Source organism: Pterocles gutturalis, unplaced genomic scaffold (genome assembly GCF_000699245.1).
Source record: "Pterocles gutturalis isolate BGI_N339 unplaced genomic scaffold, ASM69924v1 scaffold12860, whole genome shotgun sequence".
NCBI classification, from domain to species: domain Eukaryota; kingdom Metazoa; phylum Chordata; class Aves; order Pterocliformes; family Pteroclidae; genus Pterocles; species Pterocles gutturalis.
In genome coordinates, this window is record NW_010143563.1 from 404 (window position 1) to 24117 (window position 23714).

The 23714-nt window shown below is 38.0% G+C and overlaps 1 protein-coding gene across 1 annotated transcript in view; it reads left to right on the plus strand.

The window, feature by feature from the left end:
- Nucleotides 1-2028: 2028 nt before the first annotated feature.
- IARS (isoleucyl-tRNA synthetase) overlaps nucleotides 2029-23714 on the plus strand; it is a gene marked incomplete at its 5' end in the record, with an annotated part of 51134 nt that continues 29448 nt past the window's right edge. The window contains 9 exons of the mRNA XM_010084791.1: nucleotides 2029-2102; nucleotides 2801-2995; nucleotides 8822-8908; nucleotides 9597-9680; nucleotides 13875-14022; nucleotides 16950-17070; nucleotides 21514-21605; nucleotides 21996-22073; nucleotides 22554-22675. Of these exons, the coding sequence (XP_010083093.1) occupies nucleotides 2029-2102; nucleotides 2801-2995; nucleotides 8822-8908; nucleotides 9597-9680; nucleotides 13875-14022; nucleotides 16950-17070; nucleotides 21514-21605; nucleotides 21996-22073; nucleotides 22554-22675 (1001 nt within the window). The remainder of the gene's footprint in view (nucleotides 2103-2800; nucleotides 2996-8821; nucleotides 8909-9596; nucleotides 9681-13874; nucleotides 14023-16949; nucleotides 17071-21513; nucleotides 21606-21995; nucleotides 22074-22553; nucleotides 22676-23714) is intronic.

Genomic DNA, 23714 nt, shown 5'->3' on the forward strand with positions numbered 1-23714 from the left:
TGGTTTTGTAGTTGATCTGGCTGAAAAATAAAATGGAGGAAGAACAAGTGACTGGTAGGAAAAGGGGCCAGGCTGCTACAGTAGACATTGCTGTTGAAGAGATGTATCTGAAGCCATAGCTTTGATTTGAGAGCATAAACCACTTTGTTTCTCGCTGAAACAACTGGATGCAGCCTAATGAGGGATCGGATTTGATTAGCATCTACTTGCTGTATTGTCCTCTTGCCCTCAAGTGTTTAATGACCTACCCTTGGGACAGAGTAGCTCCATCATTCTCACTTAGACAGAGGCACTCTTGTTCAGTATGGCCATACCTGTGTTCCTGTGGTGGTGGTTGGATTTTTCATGTGGACTCAGAGTTATTTCTTCTATGAATGTGTTCTGCTGGATGCAGTTCTGCAGATGCATCCAATATTCAGAATCTTACCTGAGTATTGAAATGCTTGGTTCAAACAACAGCAGCTAATGGGCAGCTTTTAACCCAGGGCACAGTGTAAAAGTATGTTTAAATATTCAGGTTAGCAAAGGTGAAGTGATTGGCGTATCCAAGGGTATGCTTCACCCATGCTGCTATTAAAACCTGTTCTTTGCCAGCAGTGCTGAACTAAGTACCTGCTGCCTGCTCACTTGAGCTTGTATGATTGCTAATGGGGCCACGGAGTGAGAGAAGAACAGACCTGGGTTAAAAAAAGTTTGTTGACAATGGCATACTTTTTAACTGGGATCAATCCCTTGGTGTGGTTTGCTGTGCAGACAGGAGACTGTTGTTCTTGGCTATTGTAATCATTGTAATGCTTTACTTCCTATAGAAAAATAAGACAAATAGACAAGTAATGAAAAAATTAAGTTTCAAAAATACTTTAGCAGTAAAACATGTTGATTAGTAATGCAGTTGAATTGGACTAGGAAAATCATGGCTTAAAAACCAAATCAGTCTGAGTTTGTCTTCTCTGTAACTCATGACGGTTCTTTGGCATTAAATACACCAAAAACCTTTTTGTTAGTCACAATTTCTATATGTATACATATGCATATATTTAAGACTAGCTATAGGAATTGAGCAGTACTCTGACTTACTGTATCCTAAAAGCAACTTAGAAAGTTACCTTATGTGAAAAATGTCTAGCCTACATACAGCTTCTTTATGTTGGTACATTTAATTAATTCCCTGTTAGATCTGTCAAACCCCATTTTTTTTCCTGTGGCAATTCTAAATTGGACCGATAACCATGTGGGACTGGATCTCCAAAAGCCAGACCTGTACTGCAGCTTGTGGGTCCTGAATTGTGCCAGATGAGAGAGAGCCACAAGGCTCTGGGAGGATTAAACTTGATTAAAATATAAGGCAAAGGCAGCTTTGCTGTTCTCCTTCTCTCCTGCATACAGTTTTTCAGAAACATTTGTTTCATCAACATTTCATGATGTTGGTGCAAGTCTATTATCGGAACTTTTTGCTTTTATCTTAAATTGTTGTTGATGCAATAAAATGAAGAAAAATCTCTTTCTTTCTTAACAACCTCTTTCTTACCTGTAACACTTTTTTTCACTTTAGATAAGGTGCCATTAATATGAACAGTTTAGTGTACCTGTGATGGAACACTTACACTCAATTATGAGCAATTTAGCTGCTTACCTTAGCTTGAGAAGAGGAAACTGGTATCTGAAACTCTTATCTGGATAAAAATCACGATCACTGAATTTTCAGAGGTGATTGTGTTGTGGGTTGCTTGGAAAAAAACCAGACAACGAAACCCCACCTTTTTGTGATATCTGACAACATACTTGTTCTTTGAAGTCTTCAATTATTCTGACATGAATGGCATTAAATCAGGGCAGTGGTCCCTAACATCACTTGCTGCTTTGTTACATTGAAGGGGACCTTGTGCAAGATTTTTGTTGGCTTTTCAGCTCTGTCAGCTACTTTGAAAGGTACTAACTGACCTACAAGTCTCCTGTCTAGTGTTTAAGAAAAAAAAAAAAGCTACTGTATGCGAATAACTGACTAAATTTCTTGAGTGTCTCTTACAGATAGTTTGTATTGGCTCAGTGGCAGAATTGGAAGAGCTGTCTGGAGTGAAAGTAACTGATCTCCATCGAGAAAGGTTGGTCACAGACTGTTAAGTAGTTGTTAGAAATAGTTGAACAGGCATAAGAAGTGTGGTTTTTCTTTGTCCAAACCCTGGGAAACAGATTTAGGTGACAGCAGCCTTCCAGTACCTGAAGGGGGCTACAGGAGAGACGGGGGGGCACTCTTTATTAGGGAGTGTAGTGATAGGACAAGGGGTAACGGGTATAAGCTGAAAGAGGGGAGATTTAGACTAGACATTAGGAAGAAGTTTTTCACTGTGCGGGTGGTGAGGCAGTGGCCCAGGTTGCCCAGAGAAGCTGTGGATGCCCCATCCCTGGAGGGGTTCAAGGCCAGGCTGGATGAGGCTTTGAGCAACCTGGGCTGGTGGGAGGTGTCCCTGCCCATGGCAGGGGGTTGGAACTTGATGATCTTTAAGGTCCCTTCCAACCCAAACCATTCTATGATTCTATGAAAATACAAGAGTAGTAAGAGGATGTAAGACTTGCAATTAACATGTATAAAATTTTCCTTTTTTCTGTTTTGGACACGGTTAATACAAAAAGTCTCTAGCTTTAAATTATAAAAATTGTCAAAGGAAATGCTGATCTTTTTGGAGTATTGTTTAAATGAAAACCAAACGTCCTGTCATAGCTAACGTGCAAGCATAATGTTAACTTTTTGTGCTAATTCTGTTTTTTGTTTAGATTTTGTCAATTTTTTTCTTTCCCGTAGTATTGATCACCTAAATATCCCTTCACGCTGTGGAAAGGGCCTCCTGCACCGGGTCCCTGAAGTTTTTGATTGCTGGTTTGAGAGTGGAAGCATGCCTTATGCACAAGTCCATTACCCATTTGAAAACAAAAAAGAACTTGAAGATGCTTTCCCTGCTGACTTCATTGCTGAAGGCATTGATCAAACCCGAGGATGGTAATTTTCTGCCACTCTATGTGATATGACTGGCCTGCATCTAACACTATTACATCTGGCTGATCATTTAATATTGTATAGATAAGTGGATGATTTCCTTTTTTCAGTAAAATGCAAGGTATTGTAAAGCTTGGTGACAAAAACGTTGCAGAAAGATGACATGTTAGCAAGCGATCTTCCTGGCTCTTGTGGAAAGCATCATTAGGTAGTCGGGCAGATCTTTGGCCTGGTAAGGAAGAATCTCAGCAGCTGAATTACCATAGAACTTCTAGAACTACTAGAAAAAGAGCAGCAATTCAGTCAGCTGAAATGGAAATCAGTGTTTTGAGGTTTTCAAGCCAGTGTATAGGCTATTCATTTTTGCCCTCTCATTAAATTTGAATTTTGGGTTTATATGAGTCAGTGAAAAAAATAAATTAAGTAAAACCTTATGTTGTTAAGATCTTGCAGTTTACAAAAATCAGATTTGCTAACAGTAAACTTTATCTGCTTATTTGATTGCTCTCTGGATAAATGCTGTTCAATCAGTGATGAAAATTTTTCTCTAATCTCAGATTTTCTTTGGGTAATGCTCTCATACATATATGCGTGCATATATACAGTTTTAGTTTTGGCATTTTTAAGCGTTTATTCTGTTTTTGAAGTTTGAGGTTGTCTGTGAAAACTGACAGATTTGATAAGATGAATTTTTGTGTTCTCTGGACGAGTGCTTTTGAATACGTACAAGTAAAACTCTTCATTCCAGTAACCTGAGTTATTAGAGTTGAACTAAATTCCTCTGGAGCATAGTTGGCACCTCCCTTTGCCTGCTCCTCTGCTCCCCGAACATACCAACCAACCAGCCCAAACAAAGCACTAAGATGTGGGCTTCTGCGTGTTTGTGAAGTTAAGAGCCAGGTTTATACATAGTCTCAAAGCCAGGAGGCTTGAGCAAGGAAGCATTTGAGGCATGCTAAATAAAAATAGGTTTCATTAACATAGCGAAAAGTGTCTTCACTTTGCAACCCCTTACCTGTGATGCAAAAAATTACTTAGGTCCTCAAAATGGAAGTTACATTTGCAAGTTTAGCAGTTAAGAAAAGGACCACCAAAGTCTCACTTAGTAAAACATGGACTCTTTGTGGCATATGACTTTTTCAGAATATAGCTGCACCTTACCTAGGTAGTGCTATGCGTAATGCTTGTAAAGGGTCCTCAAAGCAGTACTTCACATAGGTCAGAATTAGGGAAACCTGATAAACTTAATTAAAAAAAAAAGTTTTAACTAAAGCGATAAAATACTCTGATTCCTGAGTCTGGCCTCTGACATGCATAGTGATTTTATTTATTTATTGATCTATTTTTGAAAAGTGGTATTTGTTAGACCATCTGTTTGTGCTGATCTTTAATTTTGTGCTCTCCACAATTGTATATCACAGCTTGGTGGTTGTGGTGTTAGTATACAACTAAGTACTGTTGAGTAGCATGAAACCCAGCAGTGGAGGAATGTACCGATCTCATTTGCAGGTCACTATTTTGTGCTTGCTGCTCTTCAAGCAATGTTGGATCCAGTTCATACAGTGAACCCTACATTTCTTCATTTACTTTGTTTTTTTTACTGTTGCTTATAGCATGTGGATACAGCACCATTAATTTGACAAATGCTAGTTTAGGAAATATTAAATATAAATTGGAATGCTATATGCTGTATTGTGTTTTATATAATACTTGTTTCATCTTGAAGAAAAGTCTGTTTTGTTTATCTGGGAGAAAAACTGCTTATGCTGCAGCAGCTGTGCTTTGGGGATGAGGGGAGGGTAGTACGGTGATAGAATGAACAAGGAATGGAGGAAAAATGGCTTGAAAAGTTGTAATAGTAGTGGTTCCAGGTATTAGTCTTTCTGCAACCATTGTTCATTATGGCCACGAAAGAAGAATTAAAAAATTAGTTTTACCTCTTTTTATATTCTTTCCTTCTGTCTGAAAAAAATTACAGAATTGTGGGGGTATTGTTTTGTGTTGTGGGTTTACTACTTTTTAAGAAAAGAGACAAATAAAAGAAGACATGATAAAGCATATAAAATGCACTCAAAAGACATGGTCAGAAACTAATTTTCTTCCTGTTACATTTTTATAAAGATAGAAAGGCATTGGTTGTAATTTAGATGCCAAAAAATGAAAACAAATTTAAAAATTCTACAATGTAATCATTCTTACATTGTGCAGGGGAGCTACTGAATTGTAAAAGTTCAGCAGAATTAAAAACGGTTTAAGATTCTTGTGTGGATACAAAATCTATTCCTGGTAGTTGCAATTCCAGTAAAAATGTAGGAAGTATGATAAAGTTGAGGTTATATGAGACGGGGATGTCACAGTGGATTAGTATGTGTCACACACACTTACTGCAGTGTTTCTCTTAGTGCTATCCTTTGAAGCGTGTGTGGGAGACATGACAGATGATAAGTCTGATTTCATATGCCTCCAATGAAACTCTAGTGCCATTAAAGGATGCATTTGTAATTCTTACACAAGTTGGCCTTTTATAGTCTGATATGAATCTAAACTTCAGTGCTGTGCACCATCCAGATGTGCTAAACTATCATGTTTCCAGTTTATGAAGTTATTTTCTTTTTTTGAATAGTGAAGGTAACCTGTTGATTTCAGTTCACTGATGTTGACCTATCTGCAAATTACTGCTGAAAGCAGCTTCTTCCCCTTTCCTTAGCAGGCTGAACTGAATTGTATCACTAATTCAACTGAAGATTGGCCCAGGAGAAAAACAGGAGAAGTCCAAGCTGACGCTAATGGCAGTGGTGACTCTGGTTGTAGACATGCAACCTTTGTGTTGTATTCTGTAAGCAATGTGGAAACGGAGCCTTTTGCATTGCTATCTGGAGCAGATTGCTTCTTGTGTTCAGCGTCAGCATGAGAGTTACTGTAAGGCTTCACCATACCCAAGCCTGTCTCATCTGTTTGGGGGTGGAATATCAAAACACTTGCCTCGATACATGATGCCGATACCTTTCTCATGGTGCTCAAGTCTGTTCTGAGCTGTTGCTTTGATACCAGCTACTGTTCTGTGGTTTGCAAGAGAGTGTTTCTGTTTTGTGAAAGGAAGAAGAAATTAAGATGTGAGGTGGTGGGTTCTTTTGGTCAAAGGTAGAGCTGTTCTTAAGAAGTGTTCTTATTCTAAAACTGTTAGGCTTTTAGATACCTTTTCTTAAGTCTTAGAAAAAATGAGGATATTTTGAAGAAAAGACGTGTACCTTTCTGCCAGTATATTATAACAGGCCTACGGGCCCAACAAGCTGGTGAATTCTGCAGTGTTAAGAGCAGAGTATGTGATTTTTATTTGAAGCATTCTGCATGAAGTGTTAAGGTTCAGAATAAAGGTTGGTTTTGTGTCAGGTCAGAGACTGCAGCTGATGCAAAGTGAGGGCTGGTGGGTGGTGAAAGGCTCAGAAGGTGGGGGTCTGGTGGCTTCTGTTTCCCTCAACAAAGAAGGGGATGAAGTCCAGGGAGACAAGAGAAAAAATAATGTGACCAAGGTGATGAGCTAGGAGGGTGATCTTTTGAATGACTTTCTGCATGGACATGAGAAAGAGTTAAATTATGTTTGTTAAAGCCAGAGGAAAATAAATCTTACAGTAGCTGGGTTGCAAGACTGTCAGTCTGGATGGATTGGTAGGAAAGGCTCTATCTCCGACTGTATTTAGGGAGGTGCAACAAGATTTATAGTCATGGTCAGAATGTGGTGGCCGACAGGGAATTCACAGCTGAATGTTTTTGGCATGCATCACAGGATTATGAATTTACCCACAATTGTTCGAGAAAGGAGCAAACAGGGAGGGAATGCTTTCTCCCTTCTGAGGGGAGTGGAGAGGAAGAAGAGCAAAGAAGGGGACTTCTGTCTCTGGTGTTGAGGTTTTTTGCTATTGTTTTGGCTGACAGTTGTATATCTGCAAGGACACAAGTAGAAGCAGACTGAGATTTGGTGAGTGGAGGATGAAGCAGCAGAGAAGTCAACAAGTTTGTCAGAAACAAATGTGTCTGTGGACGTGAAATCTCATAACTAAGGTGCGGAGGGACACTCCTTTAAAATATTCAGAGTGAATGAGGTGAATTTTTTTTAAAGGGTAATCTGAGAAAGAATGAAAAGAGTTATGTCAGAATGATATGTAAACTAGTGGATCACAGGATCTCAAAGACAGTCTGGTAACTGTCATCAGCTAAGGCACCTCAGTGCTGAGGCTTACCGGGTTTGACAATGCAAAGAACATCAAATTTATGAAAAGTTCTTGGATATATTTTTTCAGTACCCAAGGTCCATCTGTACAATTTTCCTAATGCAAACAGTATTGAAATCTCATCTAGTTAGTTCTGCTTTGTTCTTTTTAATTGCCAATACACTTGCTCTGATGTGAGAATTTGTGACAAGTTTGCACAAAGTGACAAGAGTTTTTCAGTGAGATACCTTAGTACTAAATACTAAAGAAGTACTGCTGTGTTTGTAATGAACTGTCAGTCTTGTGGGCTTGAGGTGTCGATCATCTGAGTAAATGCTCAGATGTTTCTGTTTAGGGGTTTTCTTAAGAAGGCTAAAAATGAGGGAGGCAGATTTTGGGTGCAGGAGTGTTGGTTACAATTCATGAAATTACAATGCGATTTAATAAAAAGAATTTGTATCCTGCAGTGTGAATTGAGGTAATTTTGAGATAAAAGCCTGTCTGAGAGTTGTCATGTAAGCCACTTAATAAATGCAGTAATGCACACAGCGACCTTTACAGAGCTTTGGACTCCCAAGTGTCAGAATAGTGCTTTTGCAACTATAGGCAGCTTTTTCATAGGAACTGCTTTGGAAGCAGACTTCTTTTTTGTGAAGTGTTTCTCCACTAAATCTTCCTGCAAATGCATAGTTCTGAGGCATAGCCTCCTGTGCCTTATTCTAAATGAATTAGTTTTTGTATAATTGTCTGCTGTTTGAATGTTGCTAAGCTGTCGTCAGTGATACTTGTTTTTAACCAGGAAAGCTGTAGTCCACCCTCCAGTTACTTTCTTAAAAATAATTGCCAGCAGTGCAGTTACAGGAGCTCATAGATACCTCCTTCAGTGAAAGTTCTGACTCCTGAGTATGAAATGATCACATCTTACACCTCCACTTAATTTCTCAGATATAATAATATATCAGCATATTGAACAATAGGTGCCTGCACTTGCTCCAACCTTGGGAAGTGTCCTGGACAGTTGGTACAGGCATTGTAAACACCTCTACTGGGGCAGGGTTTTGGTGTTTTAGGGAACATCTACGTTCTCACATTTTCTAGTGATGGCTAATTTAACCAGCTAAGTTTGTTTGATTGAAAGGAGGTTCTGCTCACTTTTGCTAACTTGCTTTTATGCTCCCAGCAGTTACTGTTCTGTTGTCTGCTGGATTAAAGAATACACAGATGGACAGACACACAGACAGTGTGCCAGTCCTGTTCAGAGGTTTATAGCGAGCAAATGGGGAGCTTGCTCAGGGACAGAAGTCTCTTTTCTACATCAAAGGGGAAAATGCTACAATTTTCTTCTTTATGACCTTCCTAATGCTAACTGTTAGATTTTTTTCAGCTTTCTTGGACTAGCAGATCGCAGCTGAGCAAATGGCACGATATACTATAAAGAGGAAAAGGTCTCCTTACAATAAGCTCATCTTCTGAGTCTTTTCTGCATAAGTGTTCCACACACTTAAATTTTAACTTTACTACAGTAAAGCAACATAATGAGAAACTTCTGTTGTGATGAAGAACGTGCAGACTTTAGCTTGGCATATTTAGAAAGTCACATTTACGTTGTCTCTTGTTTCAGGTTCTACACTTTGCTGGTGCTGTCCACTGCTCTTTTTGGAAGGCCTCCTTTCAAGAATGTCATCGTGAATGGCCTTGTCCTTGCCAGGTTGGTTTGTCAGTCAGTCCTTTCCTGAAAAGACTTGTAGTCAAGAGTATTTCAGATAAGTCCTTGCAAATTGTAAATTAACTCTGAAATGGACTGTGGAGCTGTTAAGACTTGTCAGGGAGATATCGGTGTTGCAGGAGGTAAGAGGCACCCAAGAGTGTATGGTGTACAAATCCCAGCAATCTGTTACACTAGGTTCTTTCCAGCAGGATTAGTCCTTCCGAGAGAGAGAGAGAAAATGAGTAACAAGTCAGAATAGGAAAGAATAGGAAATGAATGATACCTGTTATGCAGAGTAAAGGGGATTATAAATGTAGTTTTAGATGTAATCTTAAGTTAATTATATTTGTTTCCCTTTATTTTCAAATAAAGCTTTGCCAGTGGGCTGGAGGGATTGATTCAAAACAAGTGCATCTTCCCTCAGCTTTGGTAGGAAAGACAGATTTCCCACTTAGATTTGTAGTGTGGGAGCCACTTGGGCTGGGGTTTGGTTTTTTTTTTTTTTTTTTTCAGTTGCTCTTATGGGTTCAACAGTCATACTGAGATGGTGTGCTAATATATAATTATGTCTATGCTACCAAGAACATAACAGGACAGAAAAATTAAGCTGGACTTGGAGGGCCTTTTTTCTTTATCCATGTATTACAAGAATATTTGTAATTTATGCCTGCATTCTTATGTTTTCTAGTGATGGCCAAAAAATGAGCAAAAGAAAGAAGAATTATCCTGATCCGATGAGTATTGTAAATAGTTATGGAGCTGATGCACTAAGGTAGGATTTCTTTAATTAATGTACAGTCTGATATGTTTGCTTCCTGTTCATAGCAGACATGTACCAGGAGGGCTGCTTATGGGTTTTTGACAATTAGCATTAGGAAGAAAGTTAATTTTAGAAGCTTCTAGACAGCTGCGGCAGCCAAATAGCTGAAAGAGTGAATGACTCAAAAGAACTGGCAGTTGTTACAATGCCTGGACTTTTCTATACCCTTGTCTTAACTCCCTCAAGGCTTCAAGGCTGGTAACGACCAAAGCTGACGTGCTGACTGGAGTCCTTTTGTCAGAAAATGTGTGTTCAGTTTGTGGAGAATGCTTCCACTCCAGCCAGCACTGTCTGCTATTGCAGGTAATAGTCTGAATTGACCCAGTGAAAATTTGCATAAAATCTTTGAGAACAGTACTGTTAGTTTACTCTCAAATTGTTATTTTAGAGAAGGATTACTGTATAATGCACAGAAATGTTTGCTGCTTATACTATACATTTTCTGAAGAGAAAGTTTCTTTTTGGTTGATGTAAGCATACAGTATGTACCTGATAGCAGCAAAAACAGAAAAGCAGAAGTGGAGCAGCCTAATGTGTGTATATATAAACTGTCCTGGTCAAACAGAGATTAAACACAGTTCAAGTGTTTCATTAAAATTATACTAATGTATAAACTTGATTATACAGTCTCCTGGTACTTTGTCTAGATGCACTAACCACGTGCATGAAGTGGTACCTTGAGGTGAACGTACAATAAAGACATTTTAATAACTGCAGGAGTACACTACTTGGGCGTTGCTCAAGAGCCCTGTAATTCTTGCTACGTATAAGAAAACCTTAAACTATCACACACGTTGAATTGTGTGTTACAACCATACACAGTAATGATTGGTCTGGATGAAAGCTTAGTGTACTGTGGTGGTTTTTTTTGTTTATTTGAGAAAGATGGTTGTTGCTTGTTCTAAATAACTTAAAGAAATAGATGTGAAGTTCCTTATTGTTTAAAGCTTTAGCATTTAGAAGACCTAGTAACTTATGTATTTTTAAGGTGGACAGTTGGATGGATTCCTTAAATTTTATCAAGATCGTTCTTTAGAAATACTGAAGGTATATTAGCAGAATATCAGTGAATTGGTAGATGGATCAATATGAGAGGAAAGGGAGTTACTAGTACTGGAGATTTTAAAATCACAGATGCTTCTGTTGAAAAAAAACCCTGCTTTTTTTATAAAACAAAACCAAAAAATCCCAAACACCAGAAGTTACAATTCCATTATTCATGGTTTTTTTAATTCTAAAAAGCTAATTCATTTCTCTGCCTGTGTACTCATTCTTTAATGTCACATTTATTTATACGTACACCCACATAGAGAGTAAAAAGCATTGCAGACTAGGTTCATTTATGGCAGGAGCTCTGTGATTCAGTTGTCTCCACTTGTTCACTGAAGCGCTTGATGTGTTCTGTTTATAGAAGAAGCTACAACTGAGTTTTTTTTTCCTTGGCACTGTTTCCCTGCAGCGTTACTTTAGCTTTTGCAGTACATATATATATGTATTTTTTTTTTTTTTTAACTACAGCTTTGGAGTGTTCTCAACAGTAGCTTGATAAATAGATCAGCAGAAAATAGAAATGTAAGTTGCTTAAATGAATATGAATTGAATGGAAAGGGCAAACGGAAGACATAACAGCACAGTAAATTTAACGACACAGCTTCAGACTTCTTGAAACTTGAATCCTGTGTGAAATCTGTAAGAATTGTCAAAAAGCAGTTCTATTTTGGTATTCCTAAGACCTATGACTTGGGTTGGATAGCTGTCAGAGTTGAAGTATGTCAGAAAGAGAATTTGCTGGTCATAGTATTTACAAGCCCTTTGTTTTCATGTATCCTGAGGTAAGTATTGCTGTTAGAATGGATCTGTTACCTTCTCCTCTCAATCTGTCCTTACAATGGAGAAGAAAGAACAATGCCCCAGACTGCTGTTTTAGAGAGATGAAAATGAGTTTATTGTTTCTCATACATTGTCAGAAAACTTGATAATACTGGCTTGATTTGAAGAAGGTTTTATTTTCTGCCTAATGGGTAATATCACTAGGTGTAACTAAATTGATAGAACTCTTCCTTTGAGTGCCATATTTATCTTTCCATAAGTATCTTTGCATTGGAATAATTCAGGAAATTGGTATTTTTTTTAATGTATATGTATTGTAAGGCAGTGTAGGGCTACTATGTTAAAAAAAACCAAAACTGTAGCCTTAGAGGGCCACATTTAAAAAAAATCTCTCATGCTAAAAGCTATTTTAAGAAGACTTCTGGTAGATTCTGCAGTGAGCGCAGCTGAGGGGGTGCAAAGGAGCAATGAAGTGGATCCTTCATAGTTCTGACTAGTTTGCATTGCTGCCTCCTCAGGAGGAAAGCAGTGGAGGCAATCTGAACTGGTCATTGTTCGTGCTAAGTGCCAAACTGGTAAAAGGCCTGGAGTATCCTGGTGTATGCCAGGGCCAGACTAGCTCTCGTATTTGTAATGAAGTTATGTTTGACTTCTGAAATAAATAATGACATAAATAATTGTGATGGGAGGTTTGGCTTAAATATATACTTTTAAATTCTAGTTTCATTTAAGGACTGATTAGTTCATTATCATGCCTAATGGTTCTGCACTTTTGTAAATTTATAATTTGAATTCAAATATCATGTTTAAAAATACTTTTTTTTTTTCGCTACAGTACTGAAAATGCCCCTTTCTGTGCTGCATTGCTGTCTGTTTACTTTGGCAGCTCTGCTCTTACATATTTATTGTTATGCAAGAAGCCCTCTCCTGAAGAATTTATGGTCTGGTCTTGAATGTGCTGTGTCAAACCTCATTAAGATTTAAAGCCTCCTAAAGGAGGTACCTGTAAAGATACATTAGTTTAGAATCATGGTTTTTAAAGTTGATAAAACGTGAGAAAATGAGTGATAAATTTCTATTGAGAAATGCTGCAATCTTTAAAATTAAAAAAAATTGGTAGGTTTTTTATATTTGGAAAATTAAATGAAGTGTATCTTAATAAAATTTTTATTGAAGTTTTCTTGATATCTGAGTAAGACCTGCTTTTAATTTTGAGTTAATTTGTTAGATACCAATTTGTTTCTGTACACAGAATGTTTGTTTAGGGAAAAGATGGGATAAACTATAAAGATGATTTTTTTGTGAACTCATAACCAGCAAGGAAACTGGGGGACAAGTCTGTCTCTTTGAAATGAGGAACTCTTAGCTTGAGAGAGACTGACCCGAGGAGGATCTCCCCAGACAGGGTGGATTTCATGTACAGATGAACCCCCTTGGCAGAGGCAGGGATGATTCTGTGAGAGGCTGCTTCTGATATCAGTAGCCAGTGTCACCTGAATCCTCTGCTTTGTTCTTTCAGAGCTGTTTCTGGAGATGAGGCACATTTCTATTGGTAGGAGGTACATCTTTTGTCCTCTTCTGGAGCTGCTGTTCTTAAAAACGTTAACTTCTGCTCTTCTACTTTGATTTGCCTGTTTTGCCTTGCTCCTTAATCCTGTTTTTGGCTGCTTCTGATATCAGTAGCCAGTGTCACCTGAATCCTCTGCTTTGTTCTTTCAGAGCTGTTTCTGGAGATGAGGCACATTTCTATTGGTAGGAGGTACATCTTTTGTCCTCTTCTGGAGCTGCTGTTCTTAAAAACGTTAACTTCTGCTCTTCTACTTTGATTTGCCTGTTTTGCCTTGCTCCTTAATCCTGTTTTTGTAATGGCCCCAAAGCTTTTTAAAATGGAGGAAATCAACTAGATTAAGTAGAAAGGTACTGTGGCATTGTTAAGGAATTCAAAATATTACCGAAACAATAGGTGCCATTCAAAAATTGAACACTCTCTTGCATCCACTGCTTGTTTTATACTGTGATAGCATCTGAGCATGTGTTATCACTTCAATTAATTTCTAGAGTAAAAAAGAAAACTTAAATTCCAATTCAAATTCCATATACAGTATCATAAAAATAATCCCGTGGCATTAGGAAGTAAATTGTCATATGTTCAGTACATTATAGGCTTACAGTCCTGTCTTCCTTAGAGTTCTTGGTGTGAAATTGCTCCTTTGGGTACCTTTCTATGCAGATCTCTAGGGTTTACTGTATGTTTAAGTGCATTTCTATCACTATATGCAGTGTTAAGCTTTTACGTATTGTGTTCTTTCTTTGCAGGTTATACCTGATCAATTCTCCTGTGGTTAGAGCAGAAAACCTGAGATTTAAGGAGGAAGGAGTAAGGGATATACTGAAGGATGTCTTCCTGCCCTGGTACAATGCATATCGCTTTCTTGTTCAGAACGTTCAGATCCTGCAACATAAGGTACTGATCTCTTGAGCGCAGAAAAGTGAAATGGAAGGGGCTTTGTGCTTTTTCCACTGTAAGAGCAAATTAGCATCATAGAGAAATTTAGGTTGGAAGGGACCCCTGGAGGTTGTCTGATCTTTCCCTTCCCATTCAATGTCTGGCTTCAAAGTTAGATCAAGTTGTATATACTTGCTGTTAATTTCTGTGCTGTTTGCTGTTTGTACCCTGTTGTATGAAGCTAATGACCCTGCATCTTTCTTTTCTTGACCACGCTTCTTATTATATAGAAAGGAGGAGTGGAAGACAGGGGACTGTCAAGACATAACAGCTATAATTTCTCAGATTTAGGGTCCTCTTGATTCCCTTTTATTTGAGATACATGTGCTGCTATTGCATTCATGCTCTTGAAATTAGAGAACAAGATAGGGACTTTGAGTTTGTGGGGTTAATACATACTAAGCAATTATCTGCAGCTAGTCATATTGCTGGGAACACCAGTTAAAAGCCAGGCACCACACGTGCTTGAGGGAATCCTGAGATGTCCATACTAAGCTTTGCTGGTTTTCTACTAATTGTTTTATCAGTATTTGTGTAGTAGTGTGGAGGCAGCAGGTGTCAGTAATACCACCTTGAGTGCTGCTGCTTTTTCTTCGCTGTTACCCCATGTCATGCAGTCAGGCACAGCTACATCACAGGAAGGATGCTGTTGAAGGATGGCATCTGGACTGCAGGCTTCTCTGCACTGAGAACATTGCCTAACAGCATACAGATTTAACTGAAATAGAACTGCAAATAAGTCATGAAAAGAAAGTTATTTTCAGTAGCGGCTGCTGTGACAATTTCTTGAGCTAACTCATTTGCTGTAACTTTAATTATGAATCTGTATTAAAATGTGTAACTTGGGAATACATTAGCCACAGCAAGAAGATTGCCTTCTGTAACATGACAGTTAATTTTTTTAAAAGTTAAATTTAAATTTAAATATAATTTAGGAAAAAAAAGAAGAAATAGAATGGAAAGAAAGGTAAATCATCATAAAAGCAATAATGCTTTAGACTTTTAGATTACATTTGAAGTCTACTAAAAACACTGAGTGACATGAGTTTCTACACTTTCTGGATGAAAGCAAGATTAAAATTGCTTTCTTATAGTAATCTTTCATTTAAATTGAAGATTTTTATGTGTATGTTGTATAGTTTCTGTTGAACCCAATTTTAAGCTTTCAGCTGAGATTAATGACAGAAGGTTACCATTTGTTAGTGCAGACTTTTATGGGAGAGTGGGAACTAAGCAAAAAAGTTCAAAGCTTTTACTATGCATGGAATTACAGTAGCAGCCTAATAACTTTGGAGAGCTGCCATTTGAAGCAATAAAGGCAACTGACTTCAATAAATAGTACAGTAAATTGCTAACTTAAATAAATGGCTTTATCTTTTTAACAACCCCTTTTGGGAAGAAAATCCAGTAACTTCAGATCCTAATATTTAACAAATCTTTTCTTAGGATCCCGAGACAGCATTCATCAGATAAACTTATACATTGCCTCCAAAATATTTTTCAGTTTTTCCTGTTTGACCTTTGAATGATCTAAAGTGTGCTTTGCAGCTTTTTGCTGCGATCCTGTTAAATGTTGCAAGATCAGACAAATTGGGGACGGAAGACCCCAGTGGAAAATCCAGGTGCTTAAGCAGATAGTTTTGGTAATTCAGCAGATGTAATTTTTCTTTCCAAATAGATAGTGAAACCATTCCTGTGTACCATATTAGGCAAAGAATGTGCTATTGGAGGTGATAGTGCTTAAATTAGATTTCATACACAGGCTTAAAGAATTTTTTTGTTGTATTTTGCCTCCTACAAGAGAGAAACTACAATCTGTGTCATTGATTAAGTCTAATAATAATTTTATGCTTACTGTAATTACCACAGTAATTGCAGTTGGTGAAATGATTGCTGACCTCACACTGGGACTGCTGCACTTCTGGGTGTGCAGATGCATTTCTTTCCTGAGTATCTTCTTGTTTATACTGTTTAAGTGCATGCATAATTATTGGCTTGAATAATCCAAACAGATTTTTCATCTGAACTCTGAGGGAAGGGAAAGTCCAAGGACTCCTAAAACCAGATGCTACGTAGTGTTTGTAAATTTGAAAAAAATAACCCCCTTGTTCTCAACCAGTCGTAAGAACGTTCACATGGAGAAGAGTCAGACTGTAGGCACTGACAAGCGTGCTTACTTGTGGTCTTGCTTGCAATGCCCTGCAGAATCAGCGAAGTGTAATGAAATTTTTTGGATGGGAGCAAACATCAATATTCTGGAAAGCAACAAAATGTGCTATATGCATGTTGGATGCTTAAAAATCCCACCTTTTCTTTCAGTTGGGGTTGTTACCCACTATATGCATGTTGGATGCTTAAAAATACCACCTTTTCTTTCAGTTGGGGTTGTTACCCTCTTCTATGTTTTGATCTGTTGAAATTGTCACATGCTCTTAAAAAAAAATTATATTGTTTATATGCCCTTTCTTCAAATAGAATTTATCTTCACAGTACATTTCTTGTAAATGCTTCAGATCCTCCTAGAGGAAAGAGTTATGCAAATTGAAGAGTCCTGCCCTGTCTCTGGAAGGTATGACTTACACTGCAAACAGGGAAAGAACAACTGCGTACCATTGTGTGCTGTACTGCTTCTCGTCTGTTGTAACAGATCCAAATAACTGGCCTCTTTTGTAGTTGAAGGTATGGTGTGGTGAAATCAAGAGTGGGAGTCAGGTTTTCCTTAGCTATTTCTCTTACATGTTGCTGGATTTTAATGTTCTCTCTTAGGGAACCAGTGTAACACAGTGAAGGTGACAAAATATTAGTGGTTGACAGGTGGTTTGATATAGATGTTTCAATATATACCCTTATGACTTGAAAAATGTTTTGTGTTTTTATGATGATAGGATGAGGGAAGAGAATTCCTTTACAATGAGAACACAGTTAAGGAGAGCGATAACATCATGGATAAATGGATTCTTTCTTTCACCCAGTCACTCATTCAGTTCTTCAAAGCTGAAATGGCAGGTATGCACGTTTGGTCAGGCATGTGTTACGGGTGTTTAATTTTTGATTAGAGAACTAGCCATTTCATCCCGAGATTTCCAGATTCCACGTGAGACTTACAGTTCAGATGAAAGAAAAGAAATCTTTAACCAGGTACGGTGATACATGGAGTGCTGCTCTCATGGGTGTTAATACAGATTTTGCTCTGCTTATTCACGATATTTCGAAAAGTGATGAGGCTTTTTTTTTTACATAGCTAATCTTATGAACTCAGTGATGTAGCGTGTTGCTCTAACAACATATTCTGCAGTACTCAGAGCATTTAATAATAATATAATAGTAAGTGAAAGATGGCAGTGAAAAGGAAGTGAAATAGAATTTGAGGAAGCTGTAAAAAAAAGTATAAAATGGGCAGCACTTTAAGAGGTGCGTAAGCATGGGGCATAAATTTTCCCCTGCACAATTCAATGGAGAGGGTTTCTTTGTAAATATATTGTGACTGTGTAGAGCAGGATGGAATAGCTTTGGGATATTGCATGGCTGTAAAAAGATAGTCTCCTGGTTTTTCTTCCTGCATGTTGTCTTTTTCATCATCCCATACCTCTCAGTGCTCAGATTATATGAAGACAATATTAATTACAAGGAGAAGGTGCTGTAGGAGTCCCCTGAAGTAGTTAGTCTGATGAAGTAAACTTACAAAGTTGCAGATAAAGTCACGATGGGATTTGAAGAGGTTTTGGTGCCCTGAAGGGCACCAGAAACCTAGATATTGGAAAGAAGGTGGCTTTTGCCATTGCAGTCCCTGTTCACGAATAAACGAACAACCCAGCTTATGCTAGTGATCTTAAGTTGCCCTCAGAAGAATTTTTAGAAGCCTTCCATAGGTGTACTTGGGCTTGGGGAAAGACAGAATTAGTGGGATAATTGATAATGAGGAAACAGCTGAATGCCAGATTGGAGTCTGAGAACACAGGGCAGTCCTCCTCTGTTTCAGTCATCTCTTGTATTTCTCCTCTTAAACCTGCATGTTCACTTTTGCCAAGACCAGCAAGATGAGTTTATCTTGCTACGGTAGATAAAGCAGGTCACTTTGGTAATAACAAAATTCAGGTGAGGTAACCTAAGAATATTTCATTGAAGGAAGAAAGACTCTTCAAGCTACCAAAACAATGAATATGGTAAAAGTTGCTGTTGTTGATGAAAATGTGGCTTCTTCCTAGATGTTTTGTCCTTAAAATTTGTTGGTGGTGTGTTGAGTTTCATGTGTTGCCAAACAGATATATGTAGAGCCTATGCAAGTTTACATGCTGCATGTAAAGAGGAAAATATTTTGAAAGACAATGGAAAACTAATTTGTGAATGTGCACCTGGGATCTTGGATTAGTGCACAGTTTAAACAGAAGTAGTATTTGCATGAAGATGATCCGTGGGAGTAGAAACTTGAAATCTCTTCTCTGGATTTCTAAGAGGAAGATGAAACTAATAAAATGGGATGTGTTAGCTAACATCTTTACAAAGCAGGAAAATCCCTTGAATCAGGAGAAGAAAATTCCTGTTGGAACATGACAGTGTAAAGACTTTCAAGACTGCAATATTGATATTAAATGCTATTGTCTTGAGTTAGATGAAGATAACCTGATGTGCTTATCAAATGAGTGACACATCTCATTTGGAAGTGATTAATAAACATGATTTTTCAATTTCGTTTTCTGCATAAACTCTGAATTCAGTCAGACAGATAATGAGATGCAGTAAATTTGTGTACAGTGACATGATACTCTTGTGCTGATCCTTTCTAAATAATTTGTTTTGGATTTTGTTTGACTTGAAGTGGGAAAAAAATGTCAGGAAGAGGCAAGGGCAGATTATAATGGTGACTGATAACCTCAAATGCTTGGCAGAGGAGATAAGTACATTACACAAGCTTAATTTTAGAAGCCAAGATTTTGAAAATAATAATAATGGAAAAAAAATAAATGCAGAAGCTGTTGTAGGTGTGGTATGATGTGAGCAAAAATAGCGTTTGCCAGCTAATGCCATGCAACTCTGTTACCTGCAAGATGTGTTAAATGAACAAGTGTTGTCTCTGCCATATCTAAACATAGGTGAGGCAGTGGTGCTGAGGTGATATTTGGGGATTATCTGTCAGAGAAATAGCCTGGTCTGCACTGAAACGTGCTGTTCTTTCACCCATGTGTGATCACGTCTAAGAACATACGGGCTTGAAACTCTAAATGGTAAGGAGAAATGACTGACCAGAAAAATGTTGCAATCGAGCTTAATTTCTTCCATTTAATCGAGTGTATTTTATCGTGGAGCTAAATTTTACACTGATTGCCTGCTTCTAGAAAAACGTTTCCATTAAGTAAAACTTATGTTAATTCTGCCCCAGTTTCTCCTAGTAGCTTGAATAACCAGCAGTGTTTCAGCCTAAATGGAGCCCTGGCAGTGCAGTATTGACCTCACTTGCAGAGACTGAGGCTGGGAAGGGCAGCGTACCTGTGCACGCTCCAGCTTTGGGATGATTTAGAGAGCCCAGGAAAACTTCGGGAAGGTCTAACAAACCCTCTGCTGCTCCTGGCTTGGTGGGGGAGAGTTTTTGGCTTCCTAGAACATATGCACTTGGAGAAAGGGAGACAATGTGTATCGGAAAGCAGTGTCATTTCAGTTATTCGTGGAAAATTGACAAAAGTGAACTGTATGGAAACAATACACATTTGTGGTTGGAGGAGGGGTTTTGCTGTTGTGTATTTTCCCTGGTTTAATGGAGCTATAGACATGCTCTTTTTAGAAGTGCTGCGAGGTAGGTAGATGTGTGCCAGGAACCTCTTCAGCAGCTGGTACGTAGCTAACATAGCTTCACTTTGATAATAACTCGCTTATCCAAAAGAATTATTAGCGATTGAACAGTAGTCTAGTTTTTCCACTAGACCTCATCTTGTATGATGGAAACTTCTGGGATTTGGGCCCTTTGATACAAAACAGTGCAAGTAGTAAGATATTGGGAAGATATTATGGAAAGTAATAGGGCAAGCAATCCTTTCTGTTTAAGGGGGGTTAAAATTCCTTATTTAAAACCAGCAAGTGTTGTTATGCTTTTTTTTTTTTTCTACTTAGAAGTGCCTGATACAACAAATTATTTTAGAAAACAACTTTTCTCCTGACGACTGAAATTGAAGAAAATGTGTGTCTGTGGGTGATATGTGCACATGGTTCCATGTCCATGCATGCCTTTTTCTGGAGTCATGAAAAATGAGACTTCACAATTTAGTTTATCAACTGGGATTACAGCTATTGAGGGGAGAAATGCATGTTTCCAGGGTGATTTGAATCTCTTGGTAAAGATACACTGTCCCTGAAGGGTGGGGTTTTTTGAGGTTTATTGTTTGTTTTTAACCAGCCTGCTAACTAGGTAATGCATAGCTAGAAGACAGCTGTGAATTTTTTAGGAATTCAAATTCACACATAAATAATGTCTTCCCCAGCATGGCATGAATCTTCTGAGCATTTCCTTTTTAGGTTTAAATACCAGTACTCTGCCTTTAAAAGCACTTCTATTTTAGAAAATGCAATGAAAAGTGCAGTGAAGCTTTTAAAGCAAAGATCCATTTTATTCAGTAGCTGCTTGGTTAATGATTCAGAATAGAGATCAAAAAGCTCTTTGCTTTTAGAGAAGTTATATCCAAGCTTTTCCTTAGAAAAGCAAGTCCTATTTAAGGTCCATCCCCACCCCAGGCCCCCATCCCCCATTCTCTCATGAGCGACTGAAATTTGTTTTCCCAGTTGCATAGTGATGCTCATGATGACCTTCTTTTTCATTCTGGCAGTCCTCCATGCTTTTAAGTTATCCAGAACTTGAAAATACAGCTATGTTTATCTTCTTACCTCGTCAGGCTTGCTGTTACTTGACATTCTTTTAGTCTACTGTGTTACTTACAAAAATAATAAAAATTGGCAAGTAATTCAGAGAGAATTGATTGAAGTAGGTGTCTCATTTTAAATCTGGCAAATGAAAAATAAAATGTTGGCAGTAACTGGTAATGAAATTTTATTGTATGATTCTACAATAATTTTTGTTAAACTTCTAGTGACTCGGCTGTATTTACAGCATGTGCAAATCTAGGATTTGCCAAATCCTTTGCGATTAATAGTCTCTTATCCACTATCCTCTTTACGAGTCAGATAAAAGCATAAGGCTTCCATAATGCGTGTTTGTGTAGGATTAGGGGAGCAGTTTGGTGGTAGATGTGTTTGTCTTGAAGAATGAGAATTGATGATGTGCAATTTCAAAACATGGTTTTAACATAGTAGTGTGTCTAATCACTTTTTTGATCTTACGAACATACATGCTTCTGCTCAAGTTTTATGTTTAACACTGGAGCTACAAATGATGATGTGTTTCTTTAAGTGAGGAACTTGATGCAGTGGGCAAATATTAACTTCAGTAAACATTTTTCCTTCTAGCTTACAGACTGTACACTGTAGTCCCTCGGTTAGTGAAGTTTGTTGATATTCTGACCAACTGGTATGTTAGAATGAATCGCAGAAGACTAAAGGTAGGTATCTGCCTCTGCACTCTTGTACTCTAAACAAAATCCTCGTAGTCTATGTTCATTTAATCCAGAGCAGCTTCATGGCATTATGCAGAATCTTTATGCTGTCATTTAAATACAGTCAGTTTGTATCTTATAGTCAGAATGAGAGGTTGGAATAATTTTTTCTCCTCTTTGCTTTATGAGGAAAAACAACCAAACTAAATACTCAGTTACTCAGTTTCACTTGCTGGATGGGATTGAGCAAAATGAATACAGTTTGGAAAAGCTGTTCGTTGCATTAACATAGGAAATTTTTGATGTTTATTGAAGTGCACTTAACTGATCCTAAAATTACAGTTGTTTGTGTTTTGGTTTTTTTTTTTTTTTGTTCTTGGTCAATTCTTCAAATAGGGTGAGAATGGGACTGAAGACTGCATTATGGCCTTGGAAACCTTGTTTAGTGTTTTGTTCTCCATGTGCAGACTTATGGTAAGGGAATTACAGCCCACTATAATTATTTGACAACTTTAATGTAGTTAATCTAAAAGCATGCATCTTTGTGTCTATGTTGACCTTAGAAACAGGGAATACAGAGGCTGAACATGTGGGAAGAAAAACCAGATTGCTACTGACTTGCGTAGCACAGTTCACTTTCTGCCTCCCCCTTCTATTTGCTTATCTGGCCCACGGTACTATAAAGAATGCAAATGTCACCTGGCTGATAAAGAGACGTTATGATTTGTTATCTGATGTTCAAAAGTAAAATCTAAATCTTGGGAAGGAGGCAGATAAGTAATAGCAATTTCACTATTTATTTTGGTAAGCATTTTGAATAACATCATAGTTCTGCATTGAAAACACCGTGTAAGCATTGTTTTTGCTGAACTGTCCTTATGCAATTCATGAGTATTCCTGATTTACAGTGTACAAGCAATAAATAAAAGATGATGATTGAATCCAACATTACAGGCGCCATATACCCCATTTATCACTGAGCTGATGTACCAGAACCTGAAGACACTTATTGATCCAGCTTCGGTTCAGGAAAAGAATACTGAAAGCATCCACTACCTCATGCTTCCCCAAGTGAGGTAAGAGATAGCTGTTATGAGGGGTTTGGTTTGGTTGGGTCTGCTGGTTTGGGTTTTTTTTTTGCTTTTCACAGAATAGTGCTTCTTCACTTACTGTTGTTTAAAGCTGTTTTGCATAACAAGAAAACAAGCAGCTTTAATAATGTGAATAATTCTTTGCCTCAGGAAGCATTTTAGGATGATAGTTAACTCATTCTTTCCTGTAAGCAAAAAATGTTTAAGTTTTGGTTTCACTCTGATTAATGTTAGTCTCTCTGCTGTAGGACATTTCACTTCATACCCCACTCTCAAAGTTAGTTGGGAATTTTATTTTCTGTCCGCATTTAGGCAGTAGACTTGTGCTAGGTTAAAGGATTGTAGTCAGGAAGGAAAAGAATTAGGAGGAATGCACATTCCCAACTCGTACTTCCTGCTTACGGTGGGCAAGGAATATCCTCCCATCTCTAGGCCTGCCTTAGCAGATCCCGCGTGGATAAGAATTATTGTTTAGTGTGGATCGTGTATGGAGCCAGCAGAGTGAGTTCTTTTGGCTTCAGGTCAAGAATTTACACCATTGTCCAGAGATTGCCACTTCCTTGTAAGAGGATGCATAGTAAGAGAAAGAGCTTTCCAGACAGATAATTTCTTTGGATGCTGATGGGTGACTTTTTTTCTAAGTGCCAGTGTGTCTCAAAAATGTGTAGGTCCATGGTGGTTGTACTGGATGTACACTCTGAGTTATCAATAGTACCAACTCAACCCAGGTAGAACTTGACACCTGAAGTTGGTTTGGTTTGGGTTTTTGGGGTTTGTTTTTTTTGTTTTTTTTTTTTTTTTTGTCCAGCCAAGGCAGACACTAGTATTACAGCACTAAGCTGCTCATTAGTGCCCTGGTTAGTTAGTGGATTAAGTTAGTGCCTGCATTGCAGGCTGCTGTCAGTCACTGAATATAAGAGAAACGAACTGTCCTTTTGCAGCTCAGTTTGGAAACCCTTAAGGACGAGGGAGCTGACCTTGATACTTTACATGCCCCTTTCAAAATTTAAACCTTCTAGTGATG